Here is a 20,743-nt window from a genome sequence, read left to right on the forward strand (position 1 = left end):
GGTTGGAGGGGGCTGGACTAAAATACAGCAGCACAAAAACAGGTAATAAATACCAGATCCATGGAAGGAGGGGTCTACCACACTAGACAACATCCAAGATGCAGACTATCCAGAGAGACCTCAGAGACAGTCCAACAACCCTACCAATAAGCCGTAGGTTATTTCACTGAATGGCACAACCAGCTGGCATCGTGTACAGGAACAACTGCATTGTGCATGGATTAATTCAGAACAGAGATTCCACAGAAGGTCATGGAGAATAATAGGACTAAGATCCTGATTTCCAGACCCAGATGGACAGGCAAGCACTGACCAGACATCGGAATAATAGACAGGAATCAGGCAGTAGCTGTGATGGATGGTGACAGAAGCAACAGTGCCAAGTAACAGCAACATAAGGAAGGCATGTAGGAAGCTGGAGTAGAACCAGAGCTTGAAAGAGAAATTAGAGAGACTATGAAAAGTAAAGACCAAAGTAGTCCCAGTACTACCGTAGTAGGAGCACTTGGGGCTGTGACTCCTAAGCTATGAGAGCGGCTCCAAAAACCCAAAGCTTTTTACCATACATTTTAGTTTCCTCCAATATACTGAACAAATTTTTACAATCCCAATACAGGTAGTATTCTCGACTTACAACCACAATTGGCAAGTAAAATGAGTTTTGCCCCATTTTATGACCTTTCTTGCCACAGTTGTCCAGTGAATCACTGTAGTTGTTAAGTTAGTAAAATAGTTGTTAAGTGAATCTGGCTTCCCCACTGACTTTGCTTGTCGGAAGATTATGTGACCACGGGGTGGATGTCACAATAATCGTAACTGTGAAAAACAGTCATAAATCACTTTTTCCAGTGCCATTGTAACTTCGAATGGTCACTAAACAAAAGTGTTGTAAGTCGACAAATACTTGTTCTGCAATCAGTTTTCTCTAAAAAGAATCCCTTCAGTTTGGAACGATATGATAAGACTTTTGAATGCTGAATCCAGAGACTTTTATATCTACCTCTGCTCCCTTTCCTTTGTAATCAAAATGGATACATAAATGCAAAAAGCATACCGAATATACAAGTTGTACAAAATGCAGTAAAATAAGATGCAAACTTACTATTGAGTGTCATAATGTTATCTGTTCCCGGATGATGAAAATTTATACCCATACGACCTAAAAAAAAAATTAAACAGATTTTTAGTACTAGATTTAAAAAAAACTAGTTTCAAAATCAAATAGATATGAATAGTGTTAATCATTTCAAAATATGTTCCATCTCTACTTCTATACAAGATGTATAGGAATAACTACTATATGTTATGTTCATTAAAGGTAAAAGATAACAAACTGAGAAAAAAATGAACCTAAACATGTTAATCTCCTTTTATTGGTTTCTTTATAACGGAAATAGTTCTGCTCTTATTTCTAATTGTTGGAATTTGATTTTTAGATTAACAGAAAACACACTTTTCAATTAACTACTGTAACAAGAAACAGTACCTAATGTTAAATATTGTGCTTCGGAGGAAAAATAAACACATTATTCCCTCACCTCCATTCCACTGACTCAACAAGGAAATCTGGGAAGAAATGTTAGCAGCTTCTTGTTGTCAAAAGATACCATTAGCTCTTTAGTGTTTCTTTGATTACTGATAGTGTGAGTAGAAATAATGTACTTATGCTTCCTCAAGAAAAGCCAAAGACTATTTTATACATGTACTGTAGTTTGGATTCTCATTAACTGGTGAGTGTATGAAATCTTCTGCTTCTGGAAATGATTACAAGCCTCTTTAATTTATTCAAGATTGTGCTGTGGTAAAGATAATGGAAATATGAATCAGAGAGTTTCTGATCTGAATCTTAGATGTCTTGAAAGCATCTTTAGGTCAGTTATTTAACTTGAGTCCCATCTCTCCATCTATCTTGCAAGAATGCAAATAGTAAAGTACCTTGCAGGTTGTTATAAGGAATTAAACAAGGTAATCTATATGAAGCCCTAGAAACTGCCAAAGACTTTAAGCATCCTAAGGATACCTTCATCACAGAAATCTCTTTTAACACAGGGTAGGAAGCCTCTAATTGATAATATGGCTTCACAAGGTAGGCATACTCAATTCATGAAGGCTCCTCTTCCCCCAAACTCAAACTCTTTCTCTAAATGTACCAGTATGTAATGCTGAAGAAGATTCTTCACTCTTTGCTACATGGCAAAAGATATTACCTGAAATGTATGTTGTGAATTATGCCCAAGTACAGCAAACAAATCCTTTCTAAACTTCAGATAAGACCCCAGAAGAATCCCATTCGGCAAACAAAAGTCTGCCAAAATAATGGTCAGATAACCAAATTACAGTAAATGGTTATTTAAACCATTTAAAAGAAGTTTTTATATACAAGTTGGTAATGTAGAAGTGAAGCTTCTAATTATAGTGCTAAACACTTTAAAAAATACTTTTTCTTCCTTTGCTAAAGTCAGGTACAAAAATAGAACCAAATCTGTGACATCTGATGTGCGTGTGTGCGTGTTGTGTTCATTCAATCACTCTACCAGGCACTGCCTGCCTAACATTTTGTCACCTGCTTTTTGGCTTTCTATTTTTAAGTTACACTGAACAACTATTTTCTCAGAAAATCAAAAATGGTAAAACGCACCCCATACACACATACTGTATATGTTATTGCAATATAAAAAGATTTAACCTGAAAGTGTCATAATTTTAAGCTCTTCACTCAAATTAAAACTAAAATACATTATAGAAACTATTTCATTCAATGGTACTAGTAATGATAGACATGGTTTCAAAAGAATCTCACAGATGCAGAAAACTGAATGCATTCTATTTTATTTCAGCTACAGTATAATACCCAGGAATCATAATCCAAAACTAATATTTTTTTAAGCAAAATAAGAGCTAAAAACTAAATGATAACTGACCAAAACCATTAAAACACAACTGGCTTTCTGGTTGAAATTCTTAGGTTCAAAATAATTAAGTAAATAACTAAGCCTCCTTTTTCAGTTTTCAGATTATGGTACAGTAGTGCTCCCACCCATCCTATACTAATCTTTCCAGTTTAGACGTTCTCTATTTTACCCTCTAGATCAGGGGTCCCCAACCCCCAGTCCGTGGGCCAATACTGGGCTACGGCATGCCAGCAACCAGTCTGCACAAACAAGCAAAGCCCCATCCGTGAGATGCAGGCAGCACACAAAACCACAACCCCTTTGGCCCGCAGAAAAACCTCTCTCCACAGAACTGGTCCCTGGTGCCTAAAAGGTTGGGGACCTCTGCTCAAGATAGAGTAAGTATGAGAGAAACACTCCCAGAGAGGGGCTACTCTATTCTCCTAATTTTTTAAGATGTTTCTGCATTCTCTTTGCATGTCTATGGTAGATCTGCAGCTGGTTCTGGAGGCTATTCTAAATAATCACAGAATGCCAAGCAAATGCTGAATTGCATGAAATGTCCATTTTGATGTATATTTTAATATTCTCAGAGCCGAAAATTAGATGGTAAGATAGGCGAAGAAGTAAAGGAAAAAGACAAGGACAGAAATATTGTACGGGGTAGTCCACTCAACCTAGTCAATGGCAGGAATATATTTCATTTTTGTGCTCAGGCAAAAGGTAGCAGCAGTTAGGTATGGATTTTTTGTCCTCCACTAAACATATACTCTTACACAATTCTCAATAACACTGAGAAAACAAATCAGTCACAAAAGCTTTTAACAGTTGAAATGTTTCGTTAAATATTGACTTTAACAATGTTGTTTGTGAATTCAAATATTACAGGTAATCCTTGCTTAACAGCGGCAAAGGAGAGTGCTAGGATTTCCATCACTAAGTAATGCAGTTTCAAAGTGAGATGTCACATGATCATGGTGTTTAGGGATGGAAATCCCAGCATTTCCTATTGCCAGCATTAAGCAAAAATCGCAGGTCATTAAGTAAGTTCAAGCTAGCCAGTAAGTAACTACTGCAGGGGAGGGGAAGATGCATGGTTTGCCTGTAACTTATTGGAGTGACTTGCCACCTGCCCAGCTGATTTTGCCTTTGGCTTTCCTTGGGTGAAGCTGGCAGAGAATGGGGCAAATGCAAAAGGTGAACACATGACTCTGGGATGCTGCAACCGTCGTAAGTGCAGGCCAGTTGTCAAGCACAGAGTGCAGCCACATGACCACATGAGTGCTGGGACTGTGGGAACTTTGAGGACTCATTGTAAATACTACTTGTTCAGCACCATTGTAACAATTGCTGAATGAGTGGTTATTTAAACGGCTACCTATAGAGAACATACAGTATTTAATACTGCTTGGCAGTTTCAATGCAAGAGAATCAGACCAACGATAAATCACTTTGCTAAATTTCACTGCCAGCCCTTATCTTTTGTTAACAACATCCCTCATTCTATGCCACCAGTTTAAAGTTGTATACAGTGATTATAGAGGGCTTTGCCTTGTCCACACTTTCATGAAACTGTATGTGGTAATTTTAAATAGGTCTATAAACGATGATTACCCAGCTGAATATAGCTGCTAGGCTAATTTCAAGGTTCTCCTTGTTAGCTTATGTTAGGATCTCTCAGAATTTAATTCACTACCGTGTTTCCCAAAAAATAAGACCTGGTCTTATATATTTTTTTGCCTCCAAAAGAGGCAGTGGGTCTTATTTTGGGGGGATGTCTTTTTTCCCGACACCTACCTCGCCTTGAGGTAGTGGTACCAACACCCCCATCCAGCAGGAGGCCATGTGACTGCTGGCCCACTTCTGTGGCCCCTTGTGGCTGCTTGTGGCAGGAGGCCGTGTGGCCTGCCGTGCCACTGCCACAAGGCGAGGCAGGTGGAGGGGGTGCAGCTGCAAGTGCCCCACAGGCGCCCAAACACTTTTCCCACAAACAGACATCTGATGGAGACTGGAAGCTCTGTCTGCTTGTGAATGGGGTGCTTTGAAACAAAGCGATTAGCTCTGTCTCCAAGTACCCCATTCACAACCAGTCGGAGCTTCCAGTCTCCATCAGGTCTCCGTTCAGGGGGAAAGTGTTTGGGCGTCTATTGGGTTCTTGGAAACCGAGCAAATCACTCAGTTTCCAAGTGGCCCATAGGCACCTAAACACTTCCCCCGCTTCTGCCTTTCGGCACAGACTTACCTGCTCTGTGCCAAGGGATGGCCGGGCTACGGGTGCTGCCAGACACCATCAACCCCTGTGCGCTCACTACCCCTTGTGCTGACCATGCCCATCCCCTGCGACTTATTTTTGGAGTAGGGCTTATGTTAGGCCCACCCCAAAAAATCAGGTTGGGTGGGTTTTAATTTCGGGGAAACACAGTATGTATCCAGGTTTGCAAAAGTCAATCGACCTGAAAGTGACCACTTTCCTTTTACCTTCTCCCTGAAAATCTTTGATAGGCTGTTTTTAACTTCTTGCCGGATTGCAACAGTGGTTGATAACCTTTGCCCAAGGGACATCACAGCAAGCAGCAATAATCATTAACTTTGTTAGAGAGAACCAGCCAAGTCTCTTTATTCAGTAATAGTGGATAGTAAGTTTTGAATTCCAGATTGTCCAAAACACAAGTAATAAGATCATTTGGTATGTAATTTAAAAACTATAATACTCCTTGAAACAGTAACATTGATTAATAATCTAAAATATCAGATCCTCCCATCCTAAATCCTGGAATTTTTACCTCTTTCTCTTCCTAAGAAGGCTAGTCTAGCCTTTTTTCCCCGTCCTTAATTGTAGACATATTCTGTCAAGCTTTTTAACAATTTCATTCTCCAGTTTTATTATTCTGTTAATGCTACACTGTTCAACTATTTTAGTATACATATTTAACATTTTTATTGTTTTCATTTTTACAATTCCCGTTAAGCAGATGAGACAATAGAATATTATATATATGTGTGTGTGTGTGTGTGTGTGTATTATAATTTAATTTAATTTAATATTTGCATTTGTATACCGCCCTTTCCCTGAGGACTCAGGGCGGTTTACAGGGAATTAAAAATCAAAACATACAAAAGTTAAAACCAATTAAAAAGCATTAAATCACCCTGTACATTAAAACCCCAGTTAAAATTTTCTCCTCAGCCTGGGCCCGAGAGCTCAAAGAGCCAGGTCTTCAGGCCCCGGCGGAATGATCGGAGGTCGGGAGCAGTCCTCAACTCTACCGGCAGCTGGTTCCAGAGGGCAGGCGCTCCCACTGAGAAGGCCCTATCCCTGGGTGTCACCCGCCGGCAATCTCTCACCGGCGGAACCCTGAGCAGACCCTCCCTGTGAGAGCGCACTGGGCGAAGGGCGTTTGATGCCGGCAGCAGGTGTTCCCTCAAATATCCCGGACCCAGGCCATGTAGGGCTTTATAGGTGATAACCAGCACCTTGAATTTCACCCGGAGGGCAACCGGAAGCCAATGCAGCTCGCGGAGTAGAGGTGTTACATGGGAGTATCGGGAGACCCCCATTACAACTCGCGCGGCCGCATTCTGCACCAGTTGAAGCCTCCGAGTGGTCTTCAAGGGCAGCCCCATGTAGAGAGCGTTACAGTAGTCCAAACGGGAGGTCACAAGCGCATGAGTGACTGTGCGTAGGGCGTCTCGGTCCAGATAGGGACGCAACTGGCGCACCAGGCGAACCTGTGCAAAAGCCCCCCTGGTCACGGCTCCTATGTGATCTTCAAAATTGAGCCGTGAATCCAGGAGGACGCCCAAGTTGCGAGCCCTATCAACGGGGGGTAACACCTCACCCCCCATCGTTAAAGGTGGAATAACTTGGTTAACCCGAGACGCCGATATGCACAGCCACTCAGTCTTGGCGGGATTGAGACGAAGCCTGTTTCTCCCCATCCAGACCTGAACCGCCTCCAGGCACCGGGACATCACGGAGAGGGCATCACTGGGTTGGTTCGGGGTGGAAAGAAAAAGTTGGGTATCATCAGCGTACTGGTGATACCCCACCCCAAAACCACGAATGATCTCGCCCAGCGGCTTCATGTAGATGTTGAACAGGAGGGGCGAGAGAACCGACCCCTGAGGGACTCCACAAATGAGAGACCTCGGGGCGGATCTCTGCCCTCCTGTCAACACCGACTGCGAGCGGCCCTGGAGGTAGGAGAACCACCGTAGGACGGTGCCTCCCACTCCCAACCCCCTGAGACGCCGCAGCAGGATACCATGGTCGATGGTATCGAAGGCCGCTGAGAGATCTAATAGGACCAGGACAGAGGAGCAACCCCTGTCCCTAGCCCTCCAGAGATCATTCACCAGCGCGACCAATGCCGTCTCCGTGCTGTGTCCGGGCCTGAAGCCCGATTGGTACGGGTCCAGATAATCAGTTTCCTCCAGGAACAGAGGGAGCTGATGCGCCACCACACTCTCAACAACCTTCGCTAGGAAGCGAAGGTTGGAGACTGGACGATAGTTGTTTAAAACAGTCGGGTCCAAAGCAGGCTTCTTGAGGAGGGGTCTCACCACCGCCTCCTTCAAGGCGGCAGGGAAGACACCCTCCTTCAAAGAAGCAGTTATTACTGCATGGAACCAGCCTCGTGTTCCCTCCCGAGCCGCATAAGCTAGCCAGGAGGGGCACGGATCCAACAAACAGGTGGTGGAGCTCAGTCTCCCCATGATCCTGTCCACATCATCAGGGGAAACAGGGTCGAACTCAGTCCAGATAACGTGCTCAAGACCGCCTGATTCCTCCACATCAGACTCTGCCCAGTCAGAGTCCAAGCCGGTCCGGATCCGAGCGATTTTGTCCGTCAGATGATGACTAAACTCCTCGGCTCGTCCCTGCAAGGGATCCTCCCTCACCTCCTGGTTAAGGAGGGAGCGAGTCACCCTAAACAGGGCGGCCGGGCGATTATCTGCGGACGCGATAAGGGCGGCAAAGTAGTTAGACTTCGCCGTCCTTATCGCCGCAAGATAAGACCTTATGAAGGTTCTTAACTGCAATCGGTCGGATTCGGATCGGCTGGATCTCCAACCGCTCTCTAGACCTCGTCTCCGACGCTTCATCTCCCGGAGCTCCACAGAGAACCATGGAGCCCAACGGGATCTGCGCCGAGTCAGAGGTCGCATGGGTACAACACAGTCGAGTGCCCTGGTGGCAGCCGTTTCCCAGGCCTCCACCAGAGCATCGACTGGGCTGTGGGTAAGGGTGATAGGTATCGGCCCAAGCGCCCTCTGGAACCGATCCGGGTCCATTAGGCGCCTGGGGCGGAACCACCTGGTCACACACACACACAAACACAAAATTTTTTAAAGACTCTGAACTACCGGTAATACCATTTTCCAATAAATGAAGATAAGTGTGAATTTATCAAACATATTTGACATGAAAAATCTTTCCTTGGCTTTCAAGCAATCAATTCAAGATGCATAGAATTAAAAAAGGGTTAGAAGTGAATTGCATAATTTTAGACACATGACTCAGCTGACTGCACTTGGAAAAGAGATTTTGGACTATCTTACAAACTAAATGTTTTCCTTTGACTGTATATTTTTCACTTAGCCTAGCTAGAATCTTAATACAGACAACAAATAAGGAGCACTAGCATCATCAGTTGTGAACAAAATAACTATACAACTAACAAAATAATGACATAAACCAGTGCTAGATGTGATAATGCCTCTAAAAACTCAACCAATGAAGGGAGCAAGGGAAATAGGGATGGGTTGGGAAAGATCTAGAAGCACACAAATAAGAGCATCTTGCACTGTGGTCAGAAAGCAGAGTTAGGAAGACCTGCTAAAAAAATCTGCTACAATAATTCAGGTGGGATACCACTAATGCAAGGACTAATGGCACTGTCATTTCTAGAGGAATGAACCTTATTTGATTTGTTCTAATTGTTTGACTGAACTTTGTACATCACTCAGAAAGAAGTTAAATGTATTAAGCTTCAGTTGGTAAGTGTTTCTGGATCATTTATGGTTCTCCTTGGTTGGATTATTTAAGAAATATACTGAATTAGGAATTGGAGCTGATTTAGTCATTTTTTTCTAGTTTTAAGATTGTTCTTATTCATATGCCAAGTTGCACACTTACTGAGTTCTTAAAAATAGAAAAGCTGTAGAAAAAGGGCCAGTGCTCTCATGAGAAATTATGCCTTGATTTTCAAATTTAATTGTAATAGTTGTTTACTTTGGAAATTATATATATCAAAAATCTCTGGCATCCCGTCTATCTAACAAGATTGAAAATGCACATGCCCCCAGTTTGTTACACACGCTCCTTTCAAATAGAACAAGAAAGGTGCTTCAAGATTATGTTTATTTCTTTGACTGTAAATTTAAAATGAATGATCTAAGATATTTTTGGAGAAAAAGGGCCAACCATAAACTAGGCTTTGACATCTAACTGCCTCATTAATCATACTGTATACTTACTTTTCACCTCAGTTAACTGAGATTCTAAAATCAAGGAGTAGCTTTAAACATTTAGCAATTTATTTACTAGCAAAAAAAAAGCAATAACACATCAAAATGTTATAGCAGAAAAAAAGCTGATTTTCTTTTAAAGTAAGTATGAACATATGAATATTCCTAACCTGTAAAATGATTCCTCCACATTATATCAGCGAAACTCATTGGTGGGCCACTGGGAGGGTAGTGTTTACCTTTAAGAGGTTCATGATCAGTCCTTATCATATCCATTAATGAGTTTTCCAAAGAGTGCAAGTTAAAAGTATCATAGGGCCGATTCCGGTCCTAGGAAAAAAACAAAAAAAAAGGACCGTTACAAAATTGTCACTAAATAATGCAGTCATTTAACACTTATTCCATTCATCACAAATTATGGTAAGATTAGCAAAAATATGCAAAGCTCAAGTTAAGAATTCTATTAACAAATGTTGAGAACAGGAAGACAAGTTAACAGGAGGATCATACTTATCCTTCTTCAGAAATATAATTTTCTGTAGCAAATATAAATGTATATTTTTTTAAGATATTAGCACAAATGTATTTTTTCCACTATCAAACTGCATTCTAAAGCAAAGGCTTCCATATATCCTATTTTCTCACACATTTAGCATGATCTATTAAAGTGTACAGTGGTCAAAGATTAAACAACTGACATATAAATTATATGATATTAACTGTCATGTATATCCATGATCTAGAATGGGACGAAGGAGCCTCCTCTATTCCCAATTAAACGAGTTTGTGTCAAGATACATGTATTTGAATTTCAAGCATATTGCAACTGTATTTCTCTTTCTTCAAAACCATCAAGCACAATTGTAGAGCTTCTTTCAAGCATAAAAACACTTTAGAAATAGAGAAACAGTGCGATGCAAGGTAATTTGTGAATGGAATATTGCTGACAATTTTCTGCATCCAAATCACTGTTTATAGTAAAACCTCTTACTTTTTAAAAATATAATTTAACATTTCTATGAAGGTCATAAGAATTAAATACAGTACAGAAAAAGTAGAGTTAGAGTTGACAGATACTTTACCAAGATGAATTTTATATTTCAAAGTATGTTAATAAACAGAAGCCAAGATACAAAGTAGGCAAGGAAATAAAATAAGCTTAATTTAAAATATAACCTACATATAGTACCATTTGCATCTAATGAAAGGCTCTGCCCCTTCTGCTTGCAAAATAAGACAATTATTTTAATCATACTGCTGTTTCTATGAAGATTACAAGAAGTTAAATTTTGAAGTATGTTGATAAACAAAAGCCAAGATTCAAGGTAACCAAGAAATGACAACATCTTAATTTGAAATACATCCTGAAAATAATACTGTTTGCACCCAAGGAAAGCTCTACACACTTTCAGCTTGCAAAATAAAACAATTATTTAGATACAAAACCCTTGTGCAGAGTAAAATTGTGCAAACAACTTGGGAGCAGATAAATGCACTGAAGCACAACAGACTAATAAGCAGTATACAGATCTTGAAAATCCTTTTATTTTTTAGTGCAAGAACAAAGTACACACAGAATTAATACCGAAGGGATAATTATATTTTTTAAAAAATAAATAAAATAAAAAGTTCATAACTTTTGGGCTCCAAATACTTTCTTTTTGTTAAATTTTGGTATTCTCATCTTCTACAACAGGGGTGTCAAACTCAATTTCATTGACTGCCGCATCAGCATTGCGGTTGCCCTCAGGGGGCCGGGTGGGTATGGCCAGGGTGGGCGTGGCCTACTGTGTGGGCATGGCTAGCGTGCGTATGGCCTACTGGGTGGGCGTGGCCAGCTCTACATCATTCGCATCAAGGGTGCCTATGGGGGCCTGGGCAGGAGTGGGACAGATCTGAGGGTCTCTGGCAGAAGGAGGGTCTCTGGGCCAGGGCCAAGGCAGTGGGGGCTGTTCCTTCACTGTTTCCAGGATGGCTTCGGGGGCCACATGAAACCATTTTGCGGGCCGCATCCGGCCCCCGGGCCTTGTATTTGACATGTCTGTTCTACAAGAAAAGACAGCACTAGGCTCCATTTACCAAAATCAGCTTGAAAAAAATAAGTATAATTTGAGGAACCATCTGATTTATATAACCTACACACACACACACACACACACATACACACACACACAGAGAGAGAGAGAGAGAGAGAGAGAGAGTATAATTATCATTTAAGAGGAATTTATTTCCACAAATATCCAAACTTTTAGCTAATAACCTGCACTTGTTTACTGTTGGAAAGGAATATATATATACATGGAGTTACATCTTTTATCATATTTCCAATACTTCTTCTGTATGTTTAACCATTCCCACCAAATCTGAACTATCTCACCATGGGAATGTCATTTTTCCTGCATTTAAATTCTTCCGAGCTTTCAGACTCATGCTGGAACCCATCCTCAAGCAACTTCTCTCTAGTAGAATGTGTTATAATAAATATGGTTATATTAATAAATCACTATTTGTGATTCATTAAAATAACCATATTTATTCTCAGGTTTCCATGCATTTGGAAACATTATTTAGAGTTGGATCCAAAGCATTGCCCAGCCATATTAAAAACTGATTAGAAAAATTAAGATTAGATTTACTGGTAAAGGTTTATTAAAGATCCACCAGAGTACCTATGGTTGAGGAAGAGTTTTTGTGAATGGGAGACCTATGGAATTCCACTGCTGCATGCCTAAAAACAGAAGTCTGCCAAATCCTCTTGTGCCTCAGCTGTACCAAAAGTAAGTTTATCCAGATGTACAATGCATGTATTGCTAAAATAGAATGTTGAAGCTACTTTCAGAGAGGTACAAAATCTTCAATATAAATGCTCTGAAAGAGAAATTTAAATTTAAATTTGTCTGGTAAAACTGTAGCAGAAAAATACTTTCTGTGAGTTTCCCAGACCAGACATTATATGATATATAGAGCATTTCTTGAAATCCAAGCTACACAGTAATATTTTGTCCAAAATACTTTGTAATTGTTACAAGCAAAATAACAACAACACAAAAAGCTAAAACTAATACTAAAACGAATTTATCCTTTTAGTATAGGATGCTGAGCTTGTCGATCAGAAGGTCGGCAGTTTGGCGGGTCGAATCCCGAGTGCCATGTAACAGGGTGAGCGCCTGTTACTCGTCACAGCTTCTGCCAACCTAGCAGTTCGAAAGCACATAAAAATGCAAGTAGAAAAATAGGGACCATTGCGGTGGGAAGGTAACAGCGTTCCATGCGCCTTTGGCGTCCAGTCATACCGGCTACATGACCACGGAGACGTCCTCGGACAAGCGCCGGCTCTTCGGCTTTGAAACGGAGATGAGCACCGGCCCCTAGAGTTGGAAACCACTAGCACACATGTGCGGGGGAGCCTTTACCTTTACCTTTATACATGAATATACAGAAGATAAAATATGAATATATTTTAAACGTTCTGTTTGCTAGTTTTTTATCCAACACAATGATGACCTCATTCATAAAGCATTTTTTTCTACCAATTAACTTTTTGGTGCTTTGCATAAAAATACAACAGCCAATAATGAAGATCATTGTTAAAGAAGAAAGAGAAATGAATAAAGTCTCTGCAGGTCAATCATTTAATGCATGGATAGCCAATTCTGCAAATTCTGCAAGTGAATTAATGCTTAATACAATCCCCTTTAATCAACCAACAGTTTTAAACGTGCCTGAGCTATTCCTCCTTTGGGAAAGAGGATAGAGGTAGCAACCAACTGCACCAAAGACTGGAAGATCTTGGTGCACTTCTCCTCTGAGAAATTATGCTGATTGTTACTTCCTTCCAGAAAACTGTGAAGCTACCAATCCACCTCTAGGGATTTACTGGTAAGAAAAGTTGCTCAATGTGGCTTGTCTTAGAATATACCAACTCCTTTGCACAATCACTTTTTTCTACACTGAGCAATTGGATGCCTCACGGTGTTCTCAGAGTATTAAATTTTTTCTCAGTACAGGTAGTCCTTGGCTTACAACTGGTTGTTGTAACTTCAAAAAACTACTTACTACCTGGTTTTGAAGTTATGACCACTGCAGCACTCCCATGAGCATGTGAACAAAATTGGGATGTGTGTCAATCCACCTGCCCTTATGATGGACTGCAGGGTGCTGCAGGGATGCCCATGCCTATCTCCCCCATCCTCTACCACTGGGTCCCCACAGGCCATGGGCCTGTTTCCCATCCCACTAGATCCCATACCCTCCTCACCACCCTCATTCACTGATCAGTCACTTATGTTACTGTAGATCTCCTGCTTGAAACTCTGGAACTTGTAGGACAACAGGCTGCTGCACCCTAGGCTACATGGCTTCATCCCAGAAAGAGGTACAATTTTGGAGCAGCCAAAACTCATTGCGGCTGCCTCCAGGACAGAGTAATACCTGTACACCTCAAGATTTTGCTTAACAGTTGGTGATAGATATATCAAAGGAAATTTCCTAACCATTGTGACATTTGATTTTATACAGTAGTTTAACACTGTTCTTTAAAACATTTTTTTTACTATCGATGGCATCTATTAGTAACTAGGGATTACACTTTAAAGTAGTCTTTGATTATTGGCTGCCTCCTTTATCAGTGTTGGAAGTTATAATGGTGTAAAAAATTAGCTTTGCGACCAATCCTCACATTTATAACCATTGCAGCATCCCAGTCACATGATCACAATTTGTGTGTTTTGCAACAGACAAGCAGTCAGTAGAAAGGAGGAAGTACAGTACAGTACAGTACAGTCATGGATACATGATGTTTCCCTTAACAATTACAGTGATTCGCTTTAATGACCAAATGGGAAATGAGGACATAAGCTCCTAGTAGTCACATTATTTTACAGAGGGTTTTTCAACTTCTGATGCCCCAAACTGTAAAACGGACATGTTAAAATTGATACAGAACTTGAATATGTGTAAACTAAAAAGAGAAAATTAGTGCTCTAAATTCACTTCCTCCCTTTTTTCTTTGTTTTATTCATCGGCCAAACGACCTGGCCCTTTTATTAATTCTCAGAAAATACTGCACCTAAATCAGCAATAAAAAGGACACTTGGAGACCACAAAAAAAGTTTGAAATCAATAGTTTAGCAACTATGCCCAAGCTTTACAGCTAGCTGAAAAAACACAGGAGACGAAGTTAAGAGTCCGTAACAGGTAACTGTACCTTAGCTGATTGAACAGAAAGATATTAAGCCAGTGTAATTTCAAGGTCTACTGACTAAAAAAAATATACTAATTTATTGAATTTATCAGGCATCTTGACAGAGTCTAGAGATCACAGGTAATTAAAGACTCCTTTGTTGGAATATGTTCATATAAACTCTCTGAATAGGGACTTTAAGAAAACCAACCTTGAAATTTATGACCAGTCCTCTAAGTTGGGGGCATTGAGCGTCCTCCTGGTCAAATGACCATGATCTGGGCACTCATGTGCCTAGCTTGAATTATGATGTTGCAATGAGCAATCTTTTGCAACCTTCCCTGCAGGCTTTCCACAAGCAAAGTGAATAGAAAAGCTGGCAGGAACACTGCAAGTCAGAGTCTCTCATAAAGTGACTTTTTGTTGGACAAAAAATAAAAACTCATTATTCTTACCTCTTTGACTATGTGCCTAGACTTATACAATTAACTGAGCATTTACCAATCACATATAAATTATGGTTATATTTAGTTCAGCACCAGGATTTAAATACAAATCTGCTCACATATTCTCATTCATGAATCACTTAAAATATTTACAAACACTTGCTATTCTGCAGACTAAATCCAGACCAAACTAAATTATTTTGCTAATAATCAAAGCTAATACATACATAGATATAGATAGATAGATAGATAGATAGATAGATAGATAGATAGATAGATAGATAGATAGAGATAGAGATAGAGATAGAGATAGTGATAGTGATAGTGATAGAGAGATAGATAGAGATACATACATATATAGAGAGAGATAATTTGCAGGACATCAATATTTAAATACTATGAACTAGTTTGATAGAAATATTCATTCTAACAACATCAGTCAATTGTTACAGTCTACGACTAACATATATTGCTATTCAATGAAGTATAATTATAGGAAAGGTAGAAGATACATACTAGTATAATGTCTAGTTTAGCGACTGTTCAAAGCTATGAGGTGCTAAAAGGACACTCTGCAACCACTCCTTGCATTTATGATTATTGCAGTGTTCCCTTATTCATATGATTGACATTCAGGCACTTCGCAAACAGCAGGTGTTTACAACTGTCACAGTTTGCAGTTATATGAATACCATTTGCAAGCTTTACAGCCAGCTTCTGACAAGCAGAATCAATGGAGAATCCAACAGTAAAATCATCAGGTTTTTATAGGAGAAATATGTAATATAAAAATAGTGGAGGGAATTTTAATATTTATAAATAACTTGTTGCAATCGCCAGTAGGAAACAATAAAAGGAAATCTAGAATTTAATATTATATTTATTTATGTTTTAGTATTATTTATTTATTTATTTATTTTTCTATTAGATCATGTGCATCTATTTCAGGTAATAGTGGTAACATCCATATTGTATAAATTTTAATGTTGATATAATTAGTTTATATATTCATTTAATTAAAGAAATAATGACATAATAAATGGTAAATTACAAGAAATTAGTCAGTGAAATCCTTATGAGTCAGAAAACTAAGTGCTAAGTGATGCTGTTGTGTGACATCACATGACAACAACGCTTAGCAATGGCAATCTCAACAATCCTCATTGCCATTGTTAATTGAATCCCACTGGTTGTTACCTGAGAACCTACCCCGATCTAAGCCATTCCAGAATTGTCCCACCTAGTCCCAAAGGAAGAGACAGCTTTCTCCCACTTCAACTCTCCCAACTCCTATTCCCTCCATCTCTGTCCTTTTGGCCATTTATCACCCTGCCTTGCAGCCCCAGAATCATAGTAGCTCAGTGGCTTCCCAGTGTGTCATGGCTCTGAGGCGGCAAGAAGCCCTGAAGCCACAGCACAACACAAAACTGTAGCCACCCCAGGAAGTCCTACCCCCCCTAGGAGGGCCCAACACTGCTGTGCAAAGCAGGGGGTCAAACTATTCTCCAAAGCACCAGAGGGCAGGACAAGAAACAATGGTTGAAAACTGATCAGAGAGAGAAGGTAAAGGTAAAGGTTCCCCCCGCATATGCGTGCTAGTCGTTTCCAACTCTAGGGGCCGGTGCTCATCTCCGTTTCAAAGCCGAAGAGCCAGCGCTTGTCCGAGGACGTCTCCGTGGTCATGTGGCCGGCATGACTAGACGCCAAAGGCGCACGGAGAGAGAAGCAACCTGGAATTAAGGAGAAAGTTCCTAACAGTGAAGACAGTTAACCAGTGGAACAGCTTTCTTTCAGAAATCGTGGGTGCTCTGTTATTGAAGGTTTTTAAGAAGAGACTGGACAGTCACTTGTCTGAGTGACTGAGCGGGGGGCTGGACTAGAAGACCTCCAAGGTTCCTTTCTGTTCTGTTCTGTTCTGTTCTGTTCTATTCTATTCCCAATAGCATGGCATGAAATCATAGCCCGGCAGCACAGCACAAAGCAGCCACTCCAGAAAGCCCCAGATGCCCCCAGAAAGTTCCAGCAGAACAATATAAAGACACTGTTCTAGGCACTCTGCCACCGCAGCTGACCTCTGCTGTCTTCTTGCTGTCTTCTGCCGCTGAGGTTTGCTCATCTGGCCCTTTGTGAGGGAACTGCTGGCCACATGAAGCCAGATTTCCCAGGTCCTTTCAGGAAATTCCCATGCATGACCTGGAGAAGAAAGCCTCATACAGCCAGCAGCTACCTCACAAAAGGCCAGGCCAGCTATGAGGACCCAGATTGTTGGGGGCAATTAAGCTGACTTTGTAATAATGCCGCTTGGGGTGTGTGTGAAAGCCCCAATAAGCAGGCATATACATGGAATGAAGGCTACTGCTAAGCTTGTAAGCCGCCCTGAGTCTTCGGAGAAGGGCGGGATATAAATGGAATTAAAATAAAATAAATAAATAAATAAATATGCTTGATAAGCTGTGGGAGCAAGAAGACAGTGAAGGTCAGGCAGGGAGTCAGACGGGGGGGGGGGGAAGAGTTGAATCACCCCTGCAGTCTTAAGTGCAAGCCAGCTATCAAGCACTTGAATTAGGTCACATGACTACAGGGGTGCTGCATCAACCATAACTTTGAGGACTAGTTGCAAGTCCTTTTGTTCAACGCCACTGTAACTCTGATCATTGAACAAAAGGTCATAAGACAAGTGAATAACTTAAGCTTTTTTTTTTAGAAAAATATACAAAGTACACTTGCATTGTATCCGTTACCATCAATGTGTGAAATTAGGCATTTTATAGAATGCCTAGGAAATCTATAGAATGCCAAAGTGGGATAATAAAGTATAGAGCGTTTAATATTTCACACATTTCACAGGCATTCTACCTAAAAGCAAACCAGTAAAGTATAAAATACTCCCAACTAAAATGCCATTCTAGCCTTCTTTGTTGCAACAAGTAGGTTAAATACTGGTCATTTTCTCTTGCTTTTTTCTGGTAAAAAAAAGTCCTGTACTTTATTTTACATTTCAGCTTTTTTATACAGCTTTTCAATAAAGGATTGAAAAAGATTCAATAATCCTTTTCATGACTTTTTTTCATACTCTGCCTAAATAGTTCTTGTCATTCTGCACAATGTAGGTATTATATACAATGCCTGGGGAAAGAATATAGCATATTAAAATAACATAGACATTTCATACTTTGCCTAAAATGTCACACATTCTATAGATTTCGTATTCAATGCCAGCTTTTCACACATTGCCTGTGACATACATATAACTTCTTTGTAATATCTGTTTATTGGGTGTGACAAGTTGAAATGAAGTTTAAATCAATTTTCTCAATTTTTTTCTTTGAAGGAAATAAAATATGGAATATTTTTCAAGCTGTTCAAATTATCATCACTTTCCTTCATTTTTACAATAAATATATTTCACAGAACAATCACGTCTGCTCATGAGAACCATTTCAAAGATAGCTATTCCTAATTAAATTCAACTCACTGCTTGATTCATATGCCAAGAGAGAGAAGACCAAGTATCTGTAATTGAAACATGACAAAAGAATAGAATAAGCATATGTTTGCCTTTTTTTTCCAGATATGGTTAAATGATTATTTTGATGGCCAGAGAGAGGACTGTAAGCATTATCGGATTATAGAAGAAACGGTGGGGTGAAAATTAAAAATTGTAAGGGAAAGATTGCAGCTTCTATACCAATCCGCCTGGATAAAAGAATATGTCAAACAACTATCAAATAACTGAGAAACTGGAGAAATGAAGAACAGGAGAACATTTTCCTAAGACCATAAGAATTCTGACTGAAACTATCTAGAAAATACATGTACAAAATTATTTGCAGAAGTATGGACACATTGACTGAAGATTCCAGAAAGGTTCTGAAAAAGTTTGATGAAACATTACATTACTGGGTCATTGATTTTTAAATCAGTCTACGCCAGGTTCCTAACCTTGCAGCTCAGCTTGTGGTGTCTTTCCAAATGGGTTATGTATCAGCTTTCTATACTGCCTCCATTACAGATCAGAAATTTTGCCAGAGAAGTATTTTTGGGAGACAGCTCTCTTTACAGGAAATTACAGATGACATTTATCCATTCTAACCTGAAGTAATTCCCTAGCATAATTACTTTTTGTCACCTCTCCTATCCAACCATTATGTGAATATATTGTCCCACATCTGCCCAGCGTTATGCTTCTAAAAGCACCGTCTCTTTGTAACTGCAAAGTTGTATCATTTGTTTTCTTCTAGCTATATGTATGGGTACATACATCATACAGGTAGTCCTTGGTTACAAGTGTTCATTTAGCATTCATTCAGTTACGAAAAGCACTGATACAAGTTGATTTATGAACATTTTTCACACTTATCACTGCTGCAACATCCCCATGATCACGTGATCAAAATTCAGACGCTTGGCAGCTGACGTAAATGCCAGGGTCATGTGATCACATTTTGCAACCCTCCGATAAGCAAAGTTAAGGGGAAGCCAGATTCACTTAAGAACCATATTATTAACTTAAGAACTGCAGTGATTCATTCACTTGGCAAAAAAGTTAATAAAATGGGGCAAAATTCATTTAACGACTGTCTCACTCAGCAACAGTTGTGATCATAAGTCAAAGACTGTACACACACACACACACACACACACACACACAAAGAGAGAGAGAGAGAGAGAGAGAGAGAGAGAGAGAGAGAGAGAGAGAGAGAGAGAGAGACATATATTTCTCAGATATTTGATTTTATTTTGGGTCTGACTACTGGCTTATGGTCACAACAAACATGTAAACAGTGCAGGTAATACTCGACTTAAACAATTCATTTAATGACCATTTGAAGTTACAACGGCAGTGAAAAAAGTAATTTATGACCATTTTTCCCCACTTAAGACCATTGCAGCATCCTCATGATCACATGATCCAAATTCAGACACTCATATTTATGATGGTTGCAGTGATAATCTTTTGTGACCATCTGACAAGCAAAGTCGGTGGGAAAGCCAGATTCACTTAACAACCATACTAGCAACTGCAATGATTCACCTAACAATTGTGGAAAGAAAGGTCATAGAGTAGGACAAAACTCACAATAAATGTCTCACTTAAGCACAGAAATTTTGGGCCCAATTGTGGTCACATGTCAAGGACTATGTGTACTGTCTACATCTCTCCTAATTCCAGTACTAGATATTTTCATATGACAAAGAATGGTAGTAAAAACTAAGAATAATGTGCCATCTTTGTCATCAGCAGCACTTGGGTTATTTTCAGTATTACAGGAAATGCAATGTTGATTAATAATCAGAGAATATAAGAAAGAGCAATAAAGTTTTTTAAAGTAACAGAATTAAGGATAATTATTTTCCCCTTACCTTTATTAGTTTTATAAATGACTCAAGGTGGCAAATATACCTAACCCCGACACTAAAAAAAAAAGTAGAAATCAAACTTTTGTTTTTTTCTTAATGTCTCCACCTGATTGCATAACTAAACTTTTATGTTTGCTCACACTTCTATGCATTTTTCTATACATTTGTAACATTTATTTAACAGTATTTTAGTTAAAGAATTACTTAAAAGTTTAATGGAGAGTTAATAGTTACTTTAATAAACAATACATGAGTAATAATTTAATAATTTATTTAATAGACAATTTATTAAATTTAGTAAATAATTAATTTAGTAAATACATGTAAATAGGTATGTAAGTATTATAAGACTTGTTTAAAACACTACCATTATTTATTAACATCTTGAATAT

At 39.5% G+C, this 20,743-nt stretch overlaps 1 protein-coding gene across 7 annotated transcripts in view; it reads right to left on the reverse strand.

The window, feature by feature from the left end:
- CPEB3 (cytoplasmic polyadenylation element binding protein 3) overlaps positions 1-20,743 on the reverse strand; it is a 95,601-nt gene that overhangs the window by 44,877 nt on the left and 29,981 nt on the right. For 5 of the 7 annotated variants that reach the window (XM_083363851.1, XM_083363849.1, XM_083363850.1 and 2 more), the window contains 2 exons: positions 9,533-9,692; positions 1,103-1,159 (listed from right to left, as the gene is read on the reverse strand). In XM_083363851.1, the coding sequence (XP_083219977.1) occupies positions 1,103-1,159; positions 9,533-9,692 (217 nt within the window). The remainder of the gene's footprint in view (positions 1-1,102; positions 1,160-9,532; positions 9,693-20,743) is intronic. The other 2 variants (XM_083363852.1, XM_083363848.1) reach the window with 1 other exon arrangement.

Source organism: Vipera ursinii, assembly GCF_947247035.1.
Source record: "Vipera ursinii genome assembly, chromosome: 5".
Lineage (NCBI taxonomy): Eukaryota > Metazoa > Chordata > Lepidosauria > Squamata > Viperidae > Vipera > Vipera ursinii.